This window comes from Mangifera indica, chromosome 3 (genome assembly GCF_011075055.1).
Source record: "Mangifera indica cultivar Alphonso chromosome 3, CATAS_Mindica_2.1, whole genome shotgun sequence".
NCBI classification, from domain to species: Eukaryota; Viridiplantae; Streptophyta; class Magnoliopsida; order Sapindales; family Anacardiaceae; genus Mangifera; species Mangifera indica.
The window spans coordinates 4943603-4962989 of NC_058139.1; the positions used below are offsets into that span (position 1 = coordinate 4943603).

Sequence of the window (19387 nt, forward strand, 5' to 3'; positions counted from 1 at the left end):
CCCGTATAAAGATTAGCCTAAAAACATTTTTACACTCATAATCATATTAATTAAACTTTTTCATTCCATATCAAACATGATTTACTCTAAAAAATTTTGAACAAACAATAAAAAATAACTTATTACATCTGTCACCTTAATATTTTAAACATTACAGAATAAATATTTTATAAGTTTAAATATCATTAATTATCTCCTATAATTTTGGAAACCCTAATATAATCGACATTCTAAATAATTGTAATTCATCTATTATTTCTTGAACTTTGTAAATGATCTACAACATTTATGCGTAAGACTTCACTAATGATAGAAAAATCCTATCGACACTCACCAAAATCAATGAAGTAGTTGTAGGGGACCAAGTGTTTGTGTTCATTCATGGATCAAAATGTGATTAATGTTATCGAAAGATGGAATAGTGTTTTCGGCCAAACTTAAGTAGGAAAATATAAATTACCCACCATAAATTAATAGTAGAAAAGTCCAAGAAAATTGTATAAATAATCGACAACATTCTTTATGCAAAATTTGACAATCATGAAAAGGAAAGTTTTCTGGTTTGTTTCAATCTTTCTAAAGATATAACCTTTTTGAATTACTTAATATTTCATTCCAAGGGTGTAAGGGTAGACTCCCATGTGCCATTTCTATAGAGTTAGCTTTTTTCTTTCAATCTAGTACTATTAATTTAGGTGGGTTTGGTTATGTCAGAGTTGACATGTTTTTTCTTTTATCCTTGTAATATAGTTTGATTAATTATCAAAATATTATTTATTTTGGATATACAATCTATTATAATTTTATTTTTAAGGTTTATAACCCAAAATTATATATTGATAACTTAAAGAACTCGTAGATTATTTAACTAAGTATCTTTTTAACATTTTAAGCGATAGAAGATATATATTTATATACAATATTTCTCTTATATTTTACTAATGTGTGATTAGTTTAAAAATCTCGCAAGCCTCACCTTTAAAATAATGACTATTTGTTTATTTTTTCCCATGTGAAGTGAAATGATTTACACTTAGTAGTTAAGAGGAAATAATCGTTGAAACCTGCCCATATGAATAAATGAACCTTTCCTTCCATTTTATCCACTTTATATTTTATTCATTGATATATATATATATATATATATATATATATATATATATGTATATATTGGTCAATTATAACCACCCTTTCAGCTAATTTTGAAGAATAATGACTATCTGGTAATTGGGGAATCTTATATAATTATAACCCATAAAACCAGTTAATTACAAGCAGAATGGACAAAGTGTCCCATAGAATATGATGTTGCATGGATTTCGTGGAGCATCTTGTATTGATGGATGATGAACCTTATTAATTGCTGTACTTGTGCAAAAGTATCAAAGAAATATTTTTAACAAATTTGTATAAACAATTTTGATGCACAATTTAAATTTATAAATAATATATTATTATATAATTAAATTATTTTAAATTAAATATAAATTAATTTCTAATCACATAATAATACGTTATTTGTATATTAGAAATATCATTAAAAACGTGTTGAATTACGTATTGAGTGACAATGTAGGTGGAGTTTTTAATTGATGAGATGGATGTGCATGCGGCAGCTTTCAATTTATTTAGGTGGTGGTTGGACTTGTAAGGTTTTAATTTGCTTCCTTAAAGTCCATCTGCTCCAATTTAATCCGCCAGTCTAAGGCTAAGCTACATTTGGGCATGTATTTTTTTACTCTTCGTCTCTACTACAAAAGCTTCATCTACAGTAAACAGCGTATAACGGTCAAATTATTTAATATATGTATGGACCATCATACTTGTCTTGGCAGCGTGTGATTGCGAAGATTCTTACTAACAATGCCCAAATGTATACAAATATTGATGAAAAAACATAAAACTCACAAGAAATAATAAATTTATCCATACTTTTTTTAATAAATAAATAATTAATTAATTATCGAACGGCCTCTCCCCACGAATTTTGACATGACTAGCAAAATTGTGAACTATGCCCCTTATACCAGAGTTTGTTACAGCCAAAATGATCTATTGACAACTCGTACAACATAAAAAATCATTTATCCTCAATGTTTTTAAAATTAAATTAGATTAATCAGTTGAATTAGAAATCAGTTTCAAATCTAGTTTAATTAAAATAAAAAAAATTATTTATTAACTTGATCAAACTAGATGAATCAATTAAAATCGATAAAACTAAGTTTGATAAAAATTTAAGATATTTTTTAAAAATTATTCTTTATTAAATTAAATGAATTTATAAAGGTTTAAAAGAAAAAAAAAATCTTACCTTTATCGAAATATCTCCTATAGGCCGTAACTTAATATTTAGAAAAGTTTAGGGCTTGAGTGGTAAACAGATGGCAAGAGCCTCAACTGTCTACCCCCCTGCCAACAACCCAAATTCTTTCTCATGTATTGCCAACTAAAAGGCCTCAATGGGCAATAGCTTTCAGTCTCTCTTTCCATTCACCACCCACAACCCTTATTTTATCTTTTCCATCTCCAGGGATCCTCAACTGGGTGTATAAATGTAATTTCAAATTTAGAAGGTGGGAAAATGTGGTTAACATAGGAGGAAACAATCATTCTCGTAGACAAAAAGGTAAAAGAAACAGACCACCCAACCAAAGCCCATAATTCAAATTTATTTATGAAATGGTAGGGGTCCACAAGGGTTTCACGAGCTGGCAATCATGTGGGACTTTCAGAACATCCGACCGTTGCCCACAGACACAAGTCAAATTTTAATGAATTTATAATCTTTCTCTGCAATTTCACTAATTTCATTCACCTGATCTGTGAACTGTGATTGTGATCGTGATCGTGATCGTGATCATGATTGTGAGCGCTCCGTCTCTGAAAAGTGCAATTATATAACTTTTATTTTCATTTAAAAAAAAATATTGGGATTTTTGGTTATTAACCGCCGAAATTAATTCCCGTGGTTGTTTTTTCACTTGACTAAATCAGAAAAAATAACTGCACCAACATTACTGAAAAACAGAACAGCTCAGCAAATCAAATGAAAAATTAGCCCCTCTCTCTCTCTCTCTCTCTCTCTCTCTCTCTAAGGACACTCACTTTGGCAGTTCACTCTCTTTTCTACTATTCAGAGGTTCTGGTTTCTTCCTTTTTTTGCCCTTTAGTATTATCTGATAATGTAAAACCCGAAAAAAGCTCTCAATTTGCTCAACTGTCCAGCTTCAACACCGTTCACAAATGGCTTTTTACAGGGCCTTAGTTCTCTTTGTTGTCGACGTTGTCTTGCTTCTTGAGTTCTGTTTTGCTGAAGATCCGTCTGCTTTCTATAACTTTGAGGTTTCTTACATCACGGCTTCTCCTCTTGGTGTTCCTCAACAGGTTTGTTTGTTTTTTTTTAAATCTCTTTGTGTGTATCTCATATTTGAGCAGCTGCTTTGTATCTCCACTTTGAGTGGATTTTTTCAAGCGGCTTTCTTTGTTCTTTTACCTGTGACCACTGGGTTGGCTTTAGATTTCTTAAAGTTTCAACTTTTAGCTTCAGATCTACAAAATGTTGTGCTTTTTTTCATTGTTTGAGCTTAGTGTTTCATATTTACTGTTTGCAGTATAGAGAGCTCTGAGATTACGTTGAAGAGCTATCGCCAATCTACTAAATGTTTCCTTTTTTGCATTTCTTTTGCAGGTTATTGCTGTTAATGGAAAGTTTCCTGGTCCGACTATAAATGTGACTACTAATAACAATGTTGTTGTCAATGTCAGAAACAAACTAGATGAGAGTCTACTTATGCACTGGTAAAATATACTTTAATTTGATAGTGAATCCACAGAGAAGTGTCATTACATAATGATTCACCATCTAAACTTTGATTATGTCGCAGGTCTGGTGTTCAACAGAGGCGCAGTTCCTGGCAAGATGGAGTTTTGGGCACAAATTGTCCCATTCCTCCTAAGTGGAACTGGACTTACCAGTTTCAGGTCAAGGACCAAATTGGGAGTTTCTTCTACTTCCCATCTCTCCATTTTCAGAGAGCTTCAGGTGGCTATGGCAGCTTTATAATAAATAACCGTGCTATTATTCCAATTCCTTTTGCAACTCCAGATGGGGATATTACCATTTTGATTGGTGATTGGTACACACGCAACCACACGGTTAGTGTTCACAAAATGATGAGATTCTTTATTTTATTTGAAAGTATAGTTGGTAATGTGCTTGGTTCTTTTGTGGAGTATAGGCTTTGAGGAAGGCACTTGATGCAGGGAAAGATCTGGGAATGCCTGATGGAGTTGTAATTAATGGAAAAGGCCCTTACCAATATAACACTACCCTTGTTCCTGATGGCATTGATTATGAGACAATTGAAGTCCACCCAGGTGAGTGTTGTACATAACATATTTCAACTGAAGAATCTTTCAAAGTTCTTAATATACTTAGTCATGTTGGTATATTGGTCTTGTAGGGTAACTTTAAAAATTTAGTGATTCACAACTTAAAATTAATTTGTCATTATATAATTGGGCTGTTGACATATAATGGAGATATCGGTTAGCTCATATCAGCACAAATACTAGTTTTGGACCTACAGTATCTTTGTTTGGTTTTATGCAATTGGAGATTGATATTGCAGTAAAACTCCTCATTTGTGAAAGAAATAAGCTGTTTGTTTATTTAAGATATGAATATTCAGAAAATGCTTCACAATTCTTTTAGATATAACACTACTGACATGAAAATATGCTCACACTACACGTTTTGGCACCTGATATGCAAAATTTAGACAAGCATAATGGCAGCTTGCTATCATATCCTGCTTTCCAGGAAGAAACTTATGCTCAAGTGTTATAGTTTGGTGACTTTAGATCAATCTGAAACTCTTCATACTGTTATTATCTTGTTGCTTCTGTTGCACTGCTCAAGCCTCATTAATGACAATTCTGTCATGTTGCACAGGAAAAACTTATCGCCTTCGTGTACACAACGTTGGAATATCAACATCTCTGAATTTCAGGATCCAAAACCACAATCTTCTTCTAGCAGAGACTGAGGGATCATATACAGTGCAACAGAATTACACTAGCTTAGACATACATGTAGGACAATCTTATTCTTTCTTAGTTACCATGGATCAGAATGCAAGTTCTGATTACTACATCGTAGCAAGTGCCAGATTTGTGAATGAGTCACAATGGAAAAGAGTTACTGGTGTTGCCATCTTGCGTTATACGAATTCTAAAGGAAAGGCACATGGTCCCCTTCCTGATGCACCAAATGATGAGTTTGACAAAACCTTCTCCATGAACCAAGCAAGATCTATAAGGTTGGTCTTCATTATGTGATAGCACATCATTAGAAACCAAAGCATTTCTATGATTTTTTTTTTCTTTTTGTTAACTATAAAGTGTTTGCTAATTTTTCATGCACTGTATATTCAATTCTTTGTTCGATGACTTGTTTTCACTCATCCCTGCAAAAGGAACTCTGATACTGGCACAGCAGGTGCTGCTTCTGATTTGGCGGTGCAGGTTGGCTATACAATCTGATATGGAGGGCCAGAATTCTTACTTTGAATATATTAATTATGTCATAATACTTGTATTGATTGGTTTAGATAAGAACTAGAGTTTTGGCTTTGTCTGATGCTCTTCATTGTATAAACTTTTTTTGTTGTCGGTTCTAAGAATTGGCTATACATTCTTACTTGGCCTTGGCTTCTTTGATTGAATTGAGCAGATGGAATGTATCTGCCAGTGGTGCCCGCCCCAACCCTCAGGGTTCTTTTAGATATGGTTCAATCAATGTGACTGAAGTTTATGTGTTGAAAAACAAGCCACCAGAAATGATTGGTGGGAAACGGCGGGCAACTCTCAGTGGAATATCATATGTCAACCCTTCCACACCAATCAGGCTTGCTGACCAGTTCAGACTGAAGGGAGTGTATAAGCTTAATTTCCCCACTACGCCACTTACAGAAGCACCTCGAATGGAAACATCAGTAATCAATGGTACATATCGAGGATTTATGGAAGTCATCCTACAGAACAATGACACGAAGATGCATACCTATCACCTTAATGGATATGCATTTTTTGTAGTTGGGTAGGGAATTTGTTGAAGTCCTTTACCTACCTTTTACTCTAGTTGTCTTGTATACAAATTTAATGATATGCTTTTAACACCTTTCTTTTAATCATTTCTTCAGGATGGATTATGGTGACTGGACAGAGAATAGTAGGGGCACATATAACAAGTGGGATGGTATTGCCCGCACCACAACACAGGTTTGTTAAATGGAGAATTCTACTCTTAATCTTGTTTGGTTTCTTTCAAAGCCTTGATCATTTAGACATGTAATTTCTACCCAATATCTCCATTTGAATTGTTTCTACTGAAGTGTCACAGATATTGATAAAGTTGCCTGTCTTGTCTTTTCAGAGTATTTGAATTAAACATTTACCAAAGGAATGCAGTTTTGTTGTCCTTGTGGTTTTAAAACAAGTTCTTACCTGCAATATGCTATTTAGATTTTCCTTTTCTTGCCTAAAGAACTTGCAGTTTAAAGCAACTGCAAACAATAAAAGACAGATCAAACATTCTCAAGCACAAAGTAGATGCTCCAAATTCTTATTCAATGTCCTGATTAATTGTACACCATAAATAATGATTATGTTCTGTAGAATCTTGTGAAATAGGGTAGTTGATCTAATTTGGCAATATGTATGATGATGAAATTCTGGTGACATTTGTGTTAGAACTGGAATAATAGTGGTGGAAGAGTGAATAACGAGTATAATATATATTTTTCCTGCTGTTTAGGTTTATCCTGGAGCATGGACTGCAGTCTTGGTATCACTCGACAACGTTGGAGTCTGGAATCTGAGAACAGAAAACCTTGACTCATGGTATCTTGGCCAGGAAACTTATGTCAGAATTATCAATCCGGAGGCTACAAACAAGACTGAGCTGCCCATCCCAGACAATGCGCTCTTTTGTGGTGCTCTAAGTCATATGCAAAAGTATGGGATCATAATCATTTATCTCAAACATTGCTTTCTTGAAATATGTTTGTGTGGTAGGAATCATTTTTGAGTATACCTTGCTTGTTTTTCAGGCCACAAGATATCTCTGCTGCCAGGATAATTACGGGCAATGGATCAAAGCTGCTATTTGCACTGCTGATGATCATAACTGCTATGGTTTCCCCTTTCTGCTAAGCATTTTTCCTTTAGGATGTGTGCTTGCGTTTGTCATAGGCATCTTAGTTTTGTGGTTGTGTGAGTGTTTAGGTGTGTAATTCTACTATTCTTCAGTGACTTTGACATGTATTTTTATTTTATTTTTATGTCCAAAAGGTTTCATGTTTGATTTATTGGGATCTGTCATTCTTTAATTACATACCTTATTGTACCGATGACATTCCATCAAATGCTCAATACAAATTTTCCCACGGCCAACTTGTACATACCTTCATATGGTTTTTCATTTGCGCAACGATTAAATAAAAGAGAATTATCTGCAAATCCTACATTTTCAATCCATCTGTGATAGTTGGGCCAGCTGGATCACTATTGCGCAGTTTCCCTTTTAGAATTCCGGCAGGGAAACTTTGGCCCATGTTGTAACTCTTTACCTTCATTCACGTGTATTTCCTTAAGGGTTGATATTGGCAATCCAAAATCCAGTTTGGCAATTTCACCACGAAAACCATGAAAAACTTTATGAAACTTAGTCTTCAAGTTTACCCATTTCACCACCAAAATCCATTGTCATCGAATTACTCTCTTGTAGTTTGTAGACTTATTACAAGAATCTAAACCGGAAAAACCAGAAAAGCTGGTACAAACATTTGAACTTCGAGGATGTTGGGCAGAAGTTACTTTCTATCAAACCTGATCAATTTGACCTGATTGGTGAACTTGGCTTGACATTGAGTATTAAAAAGTTGGAAGTAGGAATTGTGAGTGGATAGTCCATTTTTTAAGTTGTCCTTGAAGAAGAATTGCTTAAGTGATTTCGTCCTCGATAACACATTTATAAGCATAAAATTCAACAACTGCATTATTATCCTTGGTTATTTTTAATACCAATAAAACTATGTGTACCATTTTAAGTATATAAATAAATACATACTTATATATGTCATCGCATAATTGAATGATTTTGAATTAAAGATAAAACAGCACCTAATCACGTGATGATACATATAAATGTATACTTATTTGTGTATTCAAAATGGATATACATAGTATTACTATTTTAAAATAGTAAGCAAATTTTTGGTTTAATGAATTCAAGCCAATGGAAGATAAAAGTCAACTGAAAAGTATTAACTTAGCTCAAATAGGTTATTACCCTTTCCCTAAAGTTTCACATTAATAACGAGGGCAACCCTACTTGATGCTGTTCTTTCTCACAGCATCTTCAAAAGCACGATGCTGCTCTTTTTATACCCACTTATGGGCGAAGTTGTTAACAAGCAAACAAATATGATGTTTCATTTTGTCATTATATGTATATGCCATGCATCACATCACATCACATCACATCACAATCATTCAGGAATTTGTGATTGGCATATATACAGAGAATTGTTGAAAACAGTAATAAAGGAAGTGTTTACTTCTTCATCTGCGGGCATCTAAACAGTAAAGTTAAAATAAACATGCTTGCAATTAAGTCATGCTTCATTGATTTAATTTTAGGAATTTACAGATAAACAGTTCTTATGTCTTAATAAGAACAATGGCAATGCACTATAGTGTAAAAACAAATAAACATCATAAATACAAATTAATCTACTGGCTATTGTTAATTGAAAATAAAAAAATCTCATTAAGTTTAGTTTCGTGTTAAAGACATATAAAATTAATAATATATTATTAAACTTTCACCTTTTAGGCAACTTTTTGGGTGTGTTTGTTATAGGTAATATTTTATTACTAAAATTAAAAGATTATCTCAAAGATATAATACTTAAAAAATTATTAGGTATAAATAATTATTATGTTTGATTAGAGATAATAAAAAATATTAGTAAATTAATTTACTTAAATACCCTTAAATATAATTATTTTAAAATATGTTTTATATTACTTGTTATATTAATTGAAAATACGGTTATTTTTATCCTAAAAAATTAATAAATAAGAATATAATTATAATAAAATCAAGATTATATTAGTAATATTTTAATACTTAAGATGAATGTGATAATCAGATTATCATTTATATTATTTGTCATATCACTATTGATAATAGAAGATTATTATTGACAAACTAAATAAAGTAATATAAATAATAAAAGATAGTAATTTTTATTGATTGAAATTAAATAAACCTTTTAGCAAAATGACAACTGTTCACATTAGAGTGGTCCACAATATTTTATACCTCATAGGATTCGTTCTAAACCCAATCATTGAAAGCACCGAATCCATCCTTTAATTGAGATTTTTTTTTTGAAAGAAAAAATTATTAATTATTAACTTGATTATTTGTACCCTCCGATGTTATGAATTTATTAATTCGATGTTTTAGTGTTCAACAGAGTATTAAGCGAAAGCAGTAAAACGACAAAATAATCATCTATATATAAAGTTAAGTAGAAGTGAGATCTAAACTTCAAATTAAATATTAGTTTACAAGGATCTTCTTTTTCACCAATTACTTTTTGCATCATAATTTTTCTTTTCTATACAGAATGTATGATTTAAACAGAGAAAAGAAGCACAGTAATTTTAAAACCTAAGAAATTTGGGGAGTCATGACAAAATAATACAGATTATATATTTTATAGAATAGTGTTATGTGTACATACTTTTGATATATAATTTAGATATATAGATAAAATGTTATTATGTGATTGAATATTATTTTATTTTTAATTCAAAATCATCTGATCATTTAATGATATATTATCTATGTATTAAAATTGTGTATAAAAAAAGTAAAAATGGGTACGTATAGTTTTATTATATTTTGTATTACTTCTATCTAGTTATATTGTTTTTTTAATTATAATAAAAAGTTTATTGTGATATAGGAATTTTTATCATAAAGAGGCCTAAAGAAAGTTTTTGCATTAGCCTATACTTTCACAGAGCCAGAGACCTGGATTAGTATCAAAATGAGCATTGAGAAATACATATTATTATATATTAGGATAAGTAAATGACTAATTAGGAATATTAATGAAAAAGAAAAGTAATATCCAAGACTAGCTAAAGCTAAAATATTGATGAGAAATAAATGTTGAAACATAGAAGAAGGTGTTTCTCAAACAAAACAGACATACGACATACAGAAACTTAAGCAGGTAATAGGCAAAATATAAACATTAAAAGGAGTTTAAGAGGAAGATAATAATGGGTTATGAAGTAGTGAATCAACTGCGTACACATGTTAAACAACAAGACAACAAGCAAATTAAAGCAACCAAGATCTGAGCCCTAGAAACACCACCACTTCCCACCTTCCCTTCTTAGAAAGGAGAAACACCAACATTTACATTTGTTGAAGCTAGAAAACCATCTTTCATAAGAACATCTTCTCCTTCCTGCACTTAATCAAAAACCCAACTTTTCATTCTATATATACATGTCATATAGGATGTACATTTTGCAAATTCATTAAGAGTTGAGTGCATGGATCACCTGCTGGAGCACGTTAGCCTTCTTCACTGCCTGATCAGGCATCAGACCAAAGTGAATGTGTGGAAAGTGGGCCCACTGACATAAGCAAAATAAAACATTGTTCAGTCATATGACCTCTTGTCAGAGACTATCTATTATAAATCTAAATAAAACTAAACCCTAATTTGGTAAAGAAGAAACCCTAAGATTTGTCTTGGATCTTACATTCTTAGCCGCTGCACTGAAGGCTTCTCTGTGGGTTATATCAGGATTTACAGCCTTAATGCGTTGGATCTCGTCCCTGCGGATTGATGGGGCATTCATATTTGGTTCAAATTTGGCAAGTTATATAAATATATTTATAAATAATAATATATGCATTTTGTGTATGTATAACAAAAGAGAGAGATCTAGAAATCATCACTCACTTGATGAATCGGTTGTACGCCGATGGGACTCTTTGTCTCTTTTCCGGAGCTGAACGTGTGAAGACATACGGACACATTAAAATCACACCGTTAACTTTCAGTGGAATTTTCTGCTTGTTTTCTTATCAGTTATCTAGTGTCATTTTATCATCATTTTCATCTCTCTGTTCATAGAATCTTCACCAACTACATTTCCAGCAGAAGAAAGAAGAAAATACCCTATATATCATTCTTAAGTAACTGCTTTTCTGGGCTAGAAGGGGGCTCTAATTTCCTCACAAAAGGGCAAAGTGGGCAAGTGAAGCTTTTTTTTTTTCTCTGTGAGCTAGAGTGAATTAGAAAGCACGCGTCAAAATTATATCTACACGCGGGACTCCTGTTATGGTCATGGAAACAAAGAACAAGGTTGCAGGCATAATATTAACATGCCTAAAGGTCACATATACTTATACGGTACCACAGGGCCATAGGACCTTTGCACTGTTTGTAGTGAGCCAAAAAAGCAGATGTATGATTCCTTTTCCGATTTCTTTTCTTGATTCTCTAACACAGTGTGGTATATTGAACATAGAGAAAGTGCAAAATGATCAATCTATCAAATAGGGTGGACAAACAGGAAGGGCATAAGCTGATTGACCAAAGTACTTCTTGTGTGGGGCTCATTGCAAAAACAGATTGAAGACAACTATTCTCACGGACCTATGAATTTATAAAGTCGACAAAAACTGAAAAATATATAAAAAAAATTTGAAAGAAACAAGAAGAAAACTATAAAAGATATAACGAATCTCACGTCTGTTGAGAACTTGGGGCCGTGGAAGCTCATCAACTACTTCTCGAGACGGTATGGAGAAATCATGGGTGTTGGTTTGACTGATTAGAAAGTTTGGAGGTGGATTTGGGATCTCCTCCTGCAAAACCGTAATCAGTAAAAAATAACATAAATTCATACAAATCAAGTACATAAACAAATATTTCTAGGGAAAATTTGAGAGGAAATAGCAGTTCATAATCATATACCCGAAGATTATGGGAAGGGGAGAAAAAGTTGTGACCCGAGTGAAACTGATTAGCTGAAGGCAGAAGTAAGCCACGCATGTTCACAGGAAGAAGGTTTGTGCAGTGTCCACATCGAACGGTTACAGTCTTGAATAAACTTGTGCAAGGAACACTCACCTAAAAACGTATACACTTGTGAGAGAAATATATATTTTTGAGAAAAGAAAAGAAAGCCATAACCCTAAGAGAGGTGAATGGGTGAATAAAGGAAAATCAAGTCGTAAAATGAGAATGATACCGCGAGCACAGTGTCGCAAACGGTGCAATGCACATAGCAGAGCTGCTCCGAGGGAGGAAGGTGATCCAAAGATAATGTAGAAGAGGACATCTTCTTCGATTCTTTGTTTTTCTTTCTTTTATAACTTGATTGATGATTGGTCTTAGCGATTGATTGATTGATTGATAGATTGACAGCTTAACAACCACCTTGTATTTGCTTTCTTGATTTTGAGTTGTGAAAGAAAGAAGAAAATTAAAGGTGTTTTGTTGAGTGTATGAAAGAGAGAGTGATATTTGGTCTAGTAGATATAAGAAGGAAGAGAAATATTCTTTCCCCTCTGTTGATGGGTGTTGTTTGCTAGTTCATATGGATGTATACACTTACATGATAAGCTAAATGATTAATTAATGCATGGATATGAATATGATACATGAATGTATGACAATATAAGCCATACATAGAGGTAGACTGCTGTCACGAACGCATGGTGTTAAATGTAAGATAATATGTGTGGTTGGCATTCCCAATGCATTTGAAGAGAAAGAGAGAGAGGCGGCAGATGTGGGGGAGAGGAGCCAGAAAGGGACGTGTGCATGGGGTGATGGAGCTTTCACTTACTCACCTGTTATTTTCAGTAGTTAAGAGGCTGTGCTGTATTCACTTTTCCTTTTTTCATTTTGCCTAAATTTCCGAACCAAAACCCTAACGTTTCTTTTAAAACTCCCAACATTTCACCTCCTCCTTCTGCCTCCTTACATAAACTTTGTGAATCATGAGTCATGACATATAGTAATATCATAACATAATCATGACAGTATCATTTAAATTATCATTTTGAATCTATGATTTTTTTTTATCAGTGAAAATGAGAGGTTACTTCGGTGACGTGACCACTCATTCTCCCTCGTCTTAAGTAGAGACAGATGCGTATTTAAGTCAGTTGACACTTTCTCAGCGCGCAGACTTGCACCTGTTTCCACCTTTGTCCTTTCCTAATTTAAAATTCTTTTTTGCTTCAGGCAGCTCATTTGGTTAGAATATTTATTCTCCCCTTCTTCTTTCCCAGAGTATCTCTAGGGTTTTTGTTAAATTTCAATTTTTTTTTCAGTTTCACGACCATCACCACCTACACTCATTTAAGCCTATGGCTTTCCTCTTCCCCAAAAAGCTGTGCCTTAAAGGTAAATGTTAGCTAGCATTCATTAATTCACTTGTGGGAATGAATTCTGCTTAACCCTCGCAAATATTTTATTGTTCCTGTAATCAACTTATAAGAAAACAAATGGAAATAGTTGCAAAGTTCGTTGCGCGTTCTCAGACCTTCAATTTGAAACCAAACTCATTAACATGTTGAAAGGGAAGTGAGACTGAGAATATTAGACACATGCTTGAATGAGACTTGCTAAAAAGTCATATTTGGATTGATAAGACACATGCAAAAAGTCATATTTGCGCTTTAATGCATTAATATTTTAGAAGTTTTCTTTTTTAGTTATGTGTAAGCTTCTGTGTTACATTAAGGTAGAGAGATATAATGCTTTTTGATTTGTTTAACAAAATCTTAAAACTAATATAAATCTTGTGCAATATTTAATATCTGTTAAATGGAAACTCATTAATTGGAATTAAATTGCTTGGAAGCCTGCCAACTTCGGCCATTCTAAGGTTTTGACATTGTCAGGGACAGTGCCTGATGTCCAGCGAGCCACAGAAGAAATAAGTAAGATATGTAATTAAATATGACTAATTTACAAGTCCCACATTGTTGTTTGATTGCCTTTTGGAAGCTTTAATTAGTTAAGGGAATTTTTTGACACTATCATGTAGCATTATGTTAATTACTTCGCATTGGATCTTCCTCCAAATGCCGTTTATTTCATTTTTTTCTTTTTTTAACTTTGACGGTAAAGAAAAGTAAATTTAACAAAGAAGAGTTCAGTTTTTGTGAATAATATTGAATTTCATCTGAACTCTTATTCTAACCAAAGTCTAAATTCTTCATTATTTTAGTGACTGTAAAATAACAAGCTGCTTAAATACTATTTTTATAATTTTAATAACAAATTATTTATGTTAAAACTAAATAAATTTATAATTTTAGCAACAAGAAAAATGATTGTTAAAAATAAAAATTTTAACGATAAAAAAGTTTTTATTATTATCTATCGTTATAACTTTTCTAATTAAAAATATTGAGTATGCCAATGATAGTTACATGTTAATAGCTATTATAACATGTAACTATTATTGACATATTTGAGATAATTTTCATGTGTCGTATCATGATTAAGTTAAAAAAGAAAAAAGGAGATTTTGGATGTTTATTGTATTTTTCATTTAAATGATTCTATTTCTATATTATGAAACTTGAGAGGGAACTGTGGGATTAATATACTTGTTCTTTTGCAGGATTTAAAAAACTAATTCCTGTTTAAGAACTTGCACACCATCTTCCGGTCATGTTGCTTTTCAGTGACATCTTACATGATTCAGAATGGCCAGAATGAATCTCATAATTCGATTAATAATATGGATCTACCACTTTTTTTTTCCTGTTGAATTTTTATGTTCTACCACATTTGACAGAATTAACACTTGAAACCAGTGAAAGTCTGTCATTAGAAAATTAACAAGGGAAGTTTTTTTAACCCAAAACCCAGACCGCCTGCTGCCTAATATGGGAGATTATCCAGAACTGATATAACACATAGATAAAAAATAAGATGCTTCCTTTGGCACAACAAAACAAGCGGGTTTGCATGTAAACCCTAATGAAAACCTCCGTTGCTGTGTGACAGCCTAGTAATAACTAGAGATTGCATTATTTAAAATAAGAATAAAACTATGTTAATAAACAAATTGTATAAAATTAATGTAACAGTATATGATTGTTTACTTTTTTCTCCTATTTCAAAATTATCTAATTAGATACTACTATATTAAATTGTGTACAAAAGTGTGTATAATTTATTTATATATATAATATTACTCTTAATATAAATAGGCAGGTTTTACAAATTGAGTGAAGATAAGGAAGTACCCATTACGAGATAAAGAATATTCTTAGTGAATATATAAGAAAAGATACTGTCATTACAGCTCTTTGCCAGTTCATTATCTTCCACAAATATAATTGAAACTATGCAACGAGTTCTTTGGAGCCTTAGATTAGCTAGGGTCTTAAAGTTCTCTCCAAGCTAGTTGACTTAGGCTTCAGAGTGATCAGTCTAGGGCTGACTTGCGTCAAATTTAATCCTTGGATATGAGCAATTTTTTGTTGGATTAGGGCAGTGGTAGATTCGAATTTTAACGCAATACCTGCCTCGATGACCAATTGAGCTCGACTGCTGCTAGCTTATGCACAGGGCTCGAGTCCTCTGCGTACTTAAGAAAAGGTTTGAGCCTAATCCTACTTCTGTAACGCAACTGAAAAAGAGTCACGAGAGACATTGCCGCTTGTTAGTTTTTGCTCTTTGTTTTGGTGTATTAATTTCTGGCCAGTGATAAGAAAGATCTAATATTTTCTGCCAACCTCATCCCTTTATCAGTAATGCTGCATGAATTAACAAGGATGCAACCACATGTATAAATACCGATATGTCATGCAAAGACATTAACATTTGAACCTATGTTTGTATTTATTATTAATGCACGATCACTGTTACTCTTTAATTATCTAAAAAAAAGTGTTTGGATCTATTGTACTTATTTGGTAGATCTAGTAGTTTACATTATCAGGTAGTGTTCGTGTCGTGTTAGTTTTAATTTTTGATTAGAGATTTTTAACTTTAACCTAATCTAAATTAGGATTTTTAAAAAAAATTTCAATCACTTAAACTATATTCGAGATAATTAAAAAAATTATATATTAAGACCCTTTAAAAAGGCCAATAATATTAGTAATAAAAACTTAATTTCACTTCCAAAAAATAAAATAAATGTTTAAATAAAATCAAAAAAATCAGATTAGTTACAACTCTATGCAATATATAAAGATTTCAACTATTTCTTAAACTTGTGCTTCAACATTCCTTCAATTAGCCTTTGACAATTTTTACTACAATACAATTTTTCTAAATATTCAGGTTAGTTCAAATTATTTTTGTGTCAACCCAAATCTAATATGATTTAGTTTTAAATTATGCAGGTTGACTCAACTAAATTTTATGTTTAAAAAAATTTAACCATAATTTGATTTTTTATATTGTATTATATTAAGTTAACAAACTGTATTAAAAATTATCAGCTCTAATTTAAAATATAAAATTATTATTTTACGTATATATTACAAGAATAAAATTTATGAATCGCTTGTCTAACATTAATGTTAATGTTAGTAATGATATAATATAGTCAATTTTTTGTTTAAAACAATAGAGCTTTTAATCAAAATTTTCTTATATAAAAATTTGTCATATTCATGCTTAGATACATCTCATTAGAGTGAAATAATATTTTGTAAAGGAATTTAATGACATTTAAAAATGATCTTCACAAATTAACGCAACGTCTCAAACTAAAGAATTATTATAGTTAAAACATTAAAATTTCTTTACATACTTTTAGTTTATATTAATATGTATGCTTTAAAAGCCCATATAAAATGAAAGTCTTTTATTGTTTAATTTAACGGTCATGAAAAATTATAAGAGTATCATAAAAAAATTGACTTAATAATTCATTTTTTAAAATCTTAATCAAAATTTTGATAGAATCTCATCACATTCCTCATTCTCAATTTTTTCCTTGTAAGCAAAAGAATTAATAAACGAAAAACCACACCCTGAGAAGGGGGAAAACAACCTAAGCTCACCCTAACATAAAAGGAGGGTAGCACAATTTACAGGGTATAGCCAGAAGAAGAAAAAAAATCATCTCTTAATCTACTATGTAAGAAGTTCCAAAGATAGACTTCAAGAGGAGAATAATACCTATACGGAAAAAACACAGAAAACACCGCAAGCTTGCCCCTCAAGATTGATCTATACAACAAACACATGAAAAAAAAGAGGGTTGTGTTCTTTTTCTTTTTTATTCAAACATTGTCTGGGAATTTTTTTGCGCTTTTTAATTAAATATCAAATATTCCAAAAGGAATTGAATTAAATCTTTTATCTTCTTCTTACCCAACCATCTTCACTGAGCAAGCTTTTGCAGTAGTTTATTCTCCATTTAGCCAAGGACTTTCTCACATTAGAAACCATTATATTTGCAATGTTGTGACTTCTAAGAGATTTTAAAAAATACTTGTTCTTCAGATGCTTATGCTTATGTTTACTGAAAATAGACAGTTAAAGCAGAAAAAAGATTAAAATTGAAAAAGGGTAAAACATTGCCTTGGTCATGTTCTGTATAAAATATTCTTCTGCAGTGCCTTGATGGATGTACGCATGGATATGTAATTGATGGTATGATGCATATAGATGTGAACATGCATGCAGGGATACATGTAGTAGGAATGAATGAGGTAAAGCTATCACTGTAAAAAGCCTGCTAGGAGCTATTTGTATTGCTGTTTGTGGGGATATGAGAGATCTCTCTCGGTCATGGTGGTTGTGGGGTTGGGTAGAAACCGATAAAGTTCTGATTTTTTGTTAGTGAGACATGGCTTGGGTTTTGCCTCTCAATCAAATGCTCTGTGATTTATATATGTACGAGTTTAAATTAATATGTCCCCTCGTTTATTATTAAACTCATTCATTTTATCACAAAATATCCTTTTGAGGGTTTTTCTTTTTTATAATTTTATTAGAGAGTATTTAATATTCTTAAGATGGTTTTTAATATTTTTAAGAGTTTTTTTTATAGTTATAAAATTGTTTGTAATGCTTTCAATTATATATTAAAACGAAAAAATAAATAAATAAATTCATGATATATTGTAAAGTTTAGCCTAACGATGGATTTAGATTAGCAATATTGAAAACCCCCATGCTCTTTTTATATTTATTGCAAAAGGGCAAAAGGGATTTGCTGTTTTCTTTTTGAACCACAGAAACAAAACTCGGATGCCCCACTAAAGAGATGTGCTTTGAGGAAGCAGAGATCTTTTGCCTTGCTTTAATCAATCATATTTATTTTTCTTAGCCTTTTATGACTGGGGATAAAGACAAAGAACAGGATAGACTGAGTTGAGAGTTAAAGGTGTTAAATAAACTCGTTCGTGATTCGTTGGAGTAAAATTTGTATCTTTTATCGTCTTTTTATTACCCATACATTTTAAAAAGCTTTCAAGAATTAATTCCATTTTGGAAGTATGCTCCAAGAGCGAAATATCATGCTCAGAAATCAGAATGCGGAACCAATCCCAGAAGCTCACTAACGGCTTTTTCCATCTGCCTCCGTGATAGATATTCAGTCCAATATTCACCCCACCACGATTATCATACTGTTAATAATCCCCAGCTGTTGTTTCGGCCTAAATGCAGTTGTCTATCCGGGCCTTCTTGAATCTTCTCTTGGACGGGTTCCCTGCCCTTCGGCTCTGCATTTGGGCCCGCTCTGCCGCTGTGTTTAGCTTGCCCTTCTGTTTGTATGTTTTATTTAGCCCACTTCGGAAAGCAACTTACATCTCATTGTTGAGGGAGAGATTCTGTTCCCACGAGCAATTTCTCACTTTGTGTGATATAATTGAATAGTAACCATTTGCTAAAATTTTGTTAGTTCCCCGTTAAATAATCAAGAAATTGATTAGGACCATACCTGGAATACAAGCCTTCTTTGAACTCATCCTAAGAAACATAATGTCTTCTCCAAATCAACTCCAATGCTGTACTCAGTTCTCAAGTGGCTCCATAGCCAACTCTAATACCAAATGATGTTACAGTAGTCATACACTAACAGTTGATTAAAGCAAAATTTGGTTCTTCAAGAGACCAACCCTCCAAAGCACTACGTAACTAAGAAACAAAATCATTCACTCACTGCCCTATTACTTATTCCACGGCCATAATCTATATAAAGCAACAAAGTACTGTTATAGCCTTATCTCATAAAAAGAGGGCAACTAATAGAGTTTTAGTCTTATGATTTCTCGACAAATCAA

General features: G+C 32.2%; 2 protein-coding genes across 2 annotated transcripts; one reads left to right on the top strand and one right to left on the bottom strand.

The window, feature by feature from the left end:
- The first annotated feature begins 3074 nt into the window (after nt 1-3074).
- LOC123210076 (monocopper oxidase-like protein SKU5) lies at nt 3075-7451 on the top strand. The gene is made up of 9 exons (XM_044628267.1): nt 3075-3387; nt 3692-3801; nt 3888-4158; nt 4242-4380; nt 4958-5324; nt 5738-6103; nt 6207-6285; nt 6821-7020; nt 7116-7451. Exons 1-9 carry the CDS (start codon nt 3247-3249, stop codon nt 7216-7218), a joined length of 1776 nt encoding a protein of 591 aa, XP_044484202.1. The 5' UTR covers nt 3075-3246; the 3' UTR covers nt 7219-7451.
- A 2757-nt stretch (nt 7452-10208) lies between these two features.
- On the bottom strand, nt 10209-12644 carry LOC123210245 (axial regulator YABBY 1-like). The gene is made up of 7 exons (XM_044628494.1): nt 12361-12644; nt 12084-12239; nt 11857-11974; nt 11064-11112; nt 10861-10936; nt 10657-10731; nt 10209-10559 (listed from the first exon to the last, which is right to left on the bottom strand). Exons 1-7 carry the CDS (start codon nt 12448-12450, stop codon nt 10485-10487), a joined length of 639 nt encoding a protein of 212 aa, XP_044484429.1. The 5' UTR covers nt 12451-12644; the 3' UTR covers nt 10209-10484.
- Between the last annotated feature and the right edge of the window lie 6743 nt (nt 12645-19387).

Bases quoted from the DNA above. Each gene is read 5' to 3' on its own strand.
- LOC123210076 (XM_044628267.1), top strand. From the start codon at position 3,247: ATGGCTTTTTACAGGGCCTTAGTTCTCTTTGTTGTCGACGTTGTCTTG. The intron at 3,802-3,887 runs GTAAAATATACT...ATTATGTCGCAG, and splicing joins GAGAGTCTACTTATGCACTG to GTCTGGTGTTCAACAGAGGC. The intron at 5,325-5,737 runs GTTGGTCTTCAT...TGAATTGAGCAG, and splicing joins AACCAAGCAAGATCTATAAG to ATGGAATGTATCTGCCAGTG.
- LOC123210245 (XM_044628494.1), bottom strand. From the start codon at position 12,450: ATGTCCTCTTCTACATTATCTTTGGATCACCTTCCTCCCTCGGAGCAG. The intron at 10,937-11,063 runs GTGAGTGATGAT...ATCAATCCGCAG, and splicing joins GCGTACAACCGATTCATCAA to GGACGAGATCCAACGCATTA. The intron at 10,732-10,860 runs GTAAGATCCAAG...TGCTTATGTCAG, and splicing joins TCAGTGCAGCGGCTAAGAAT to TGGGCCCACTTTCCACACAT.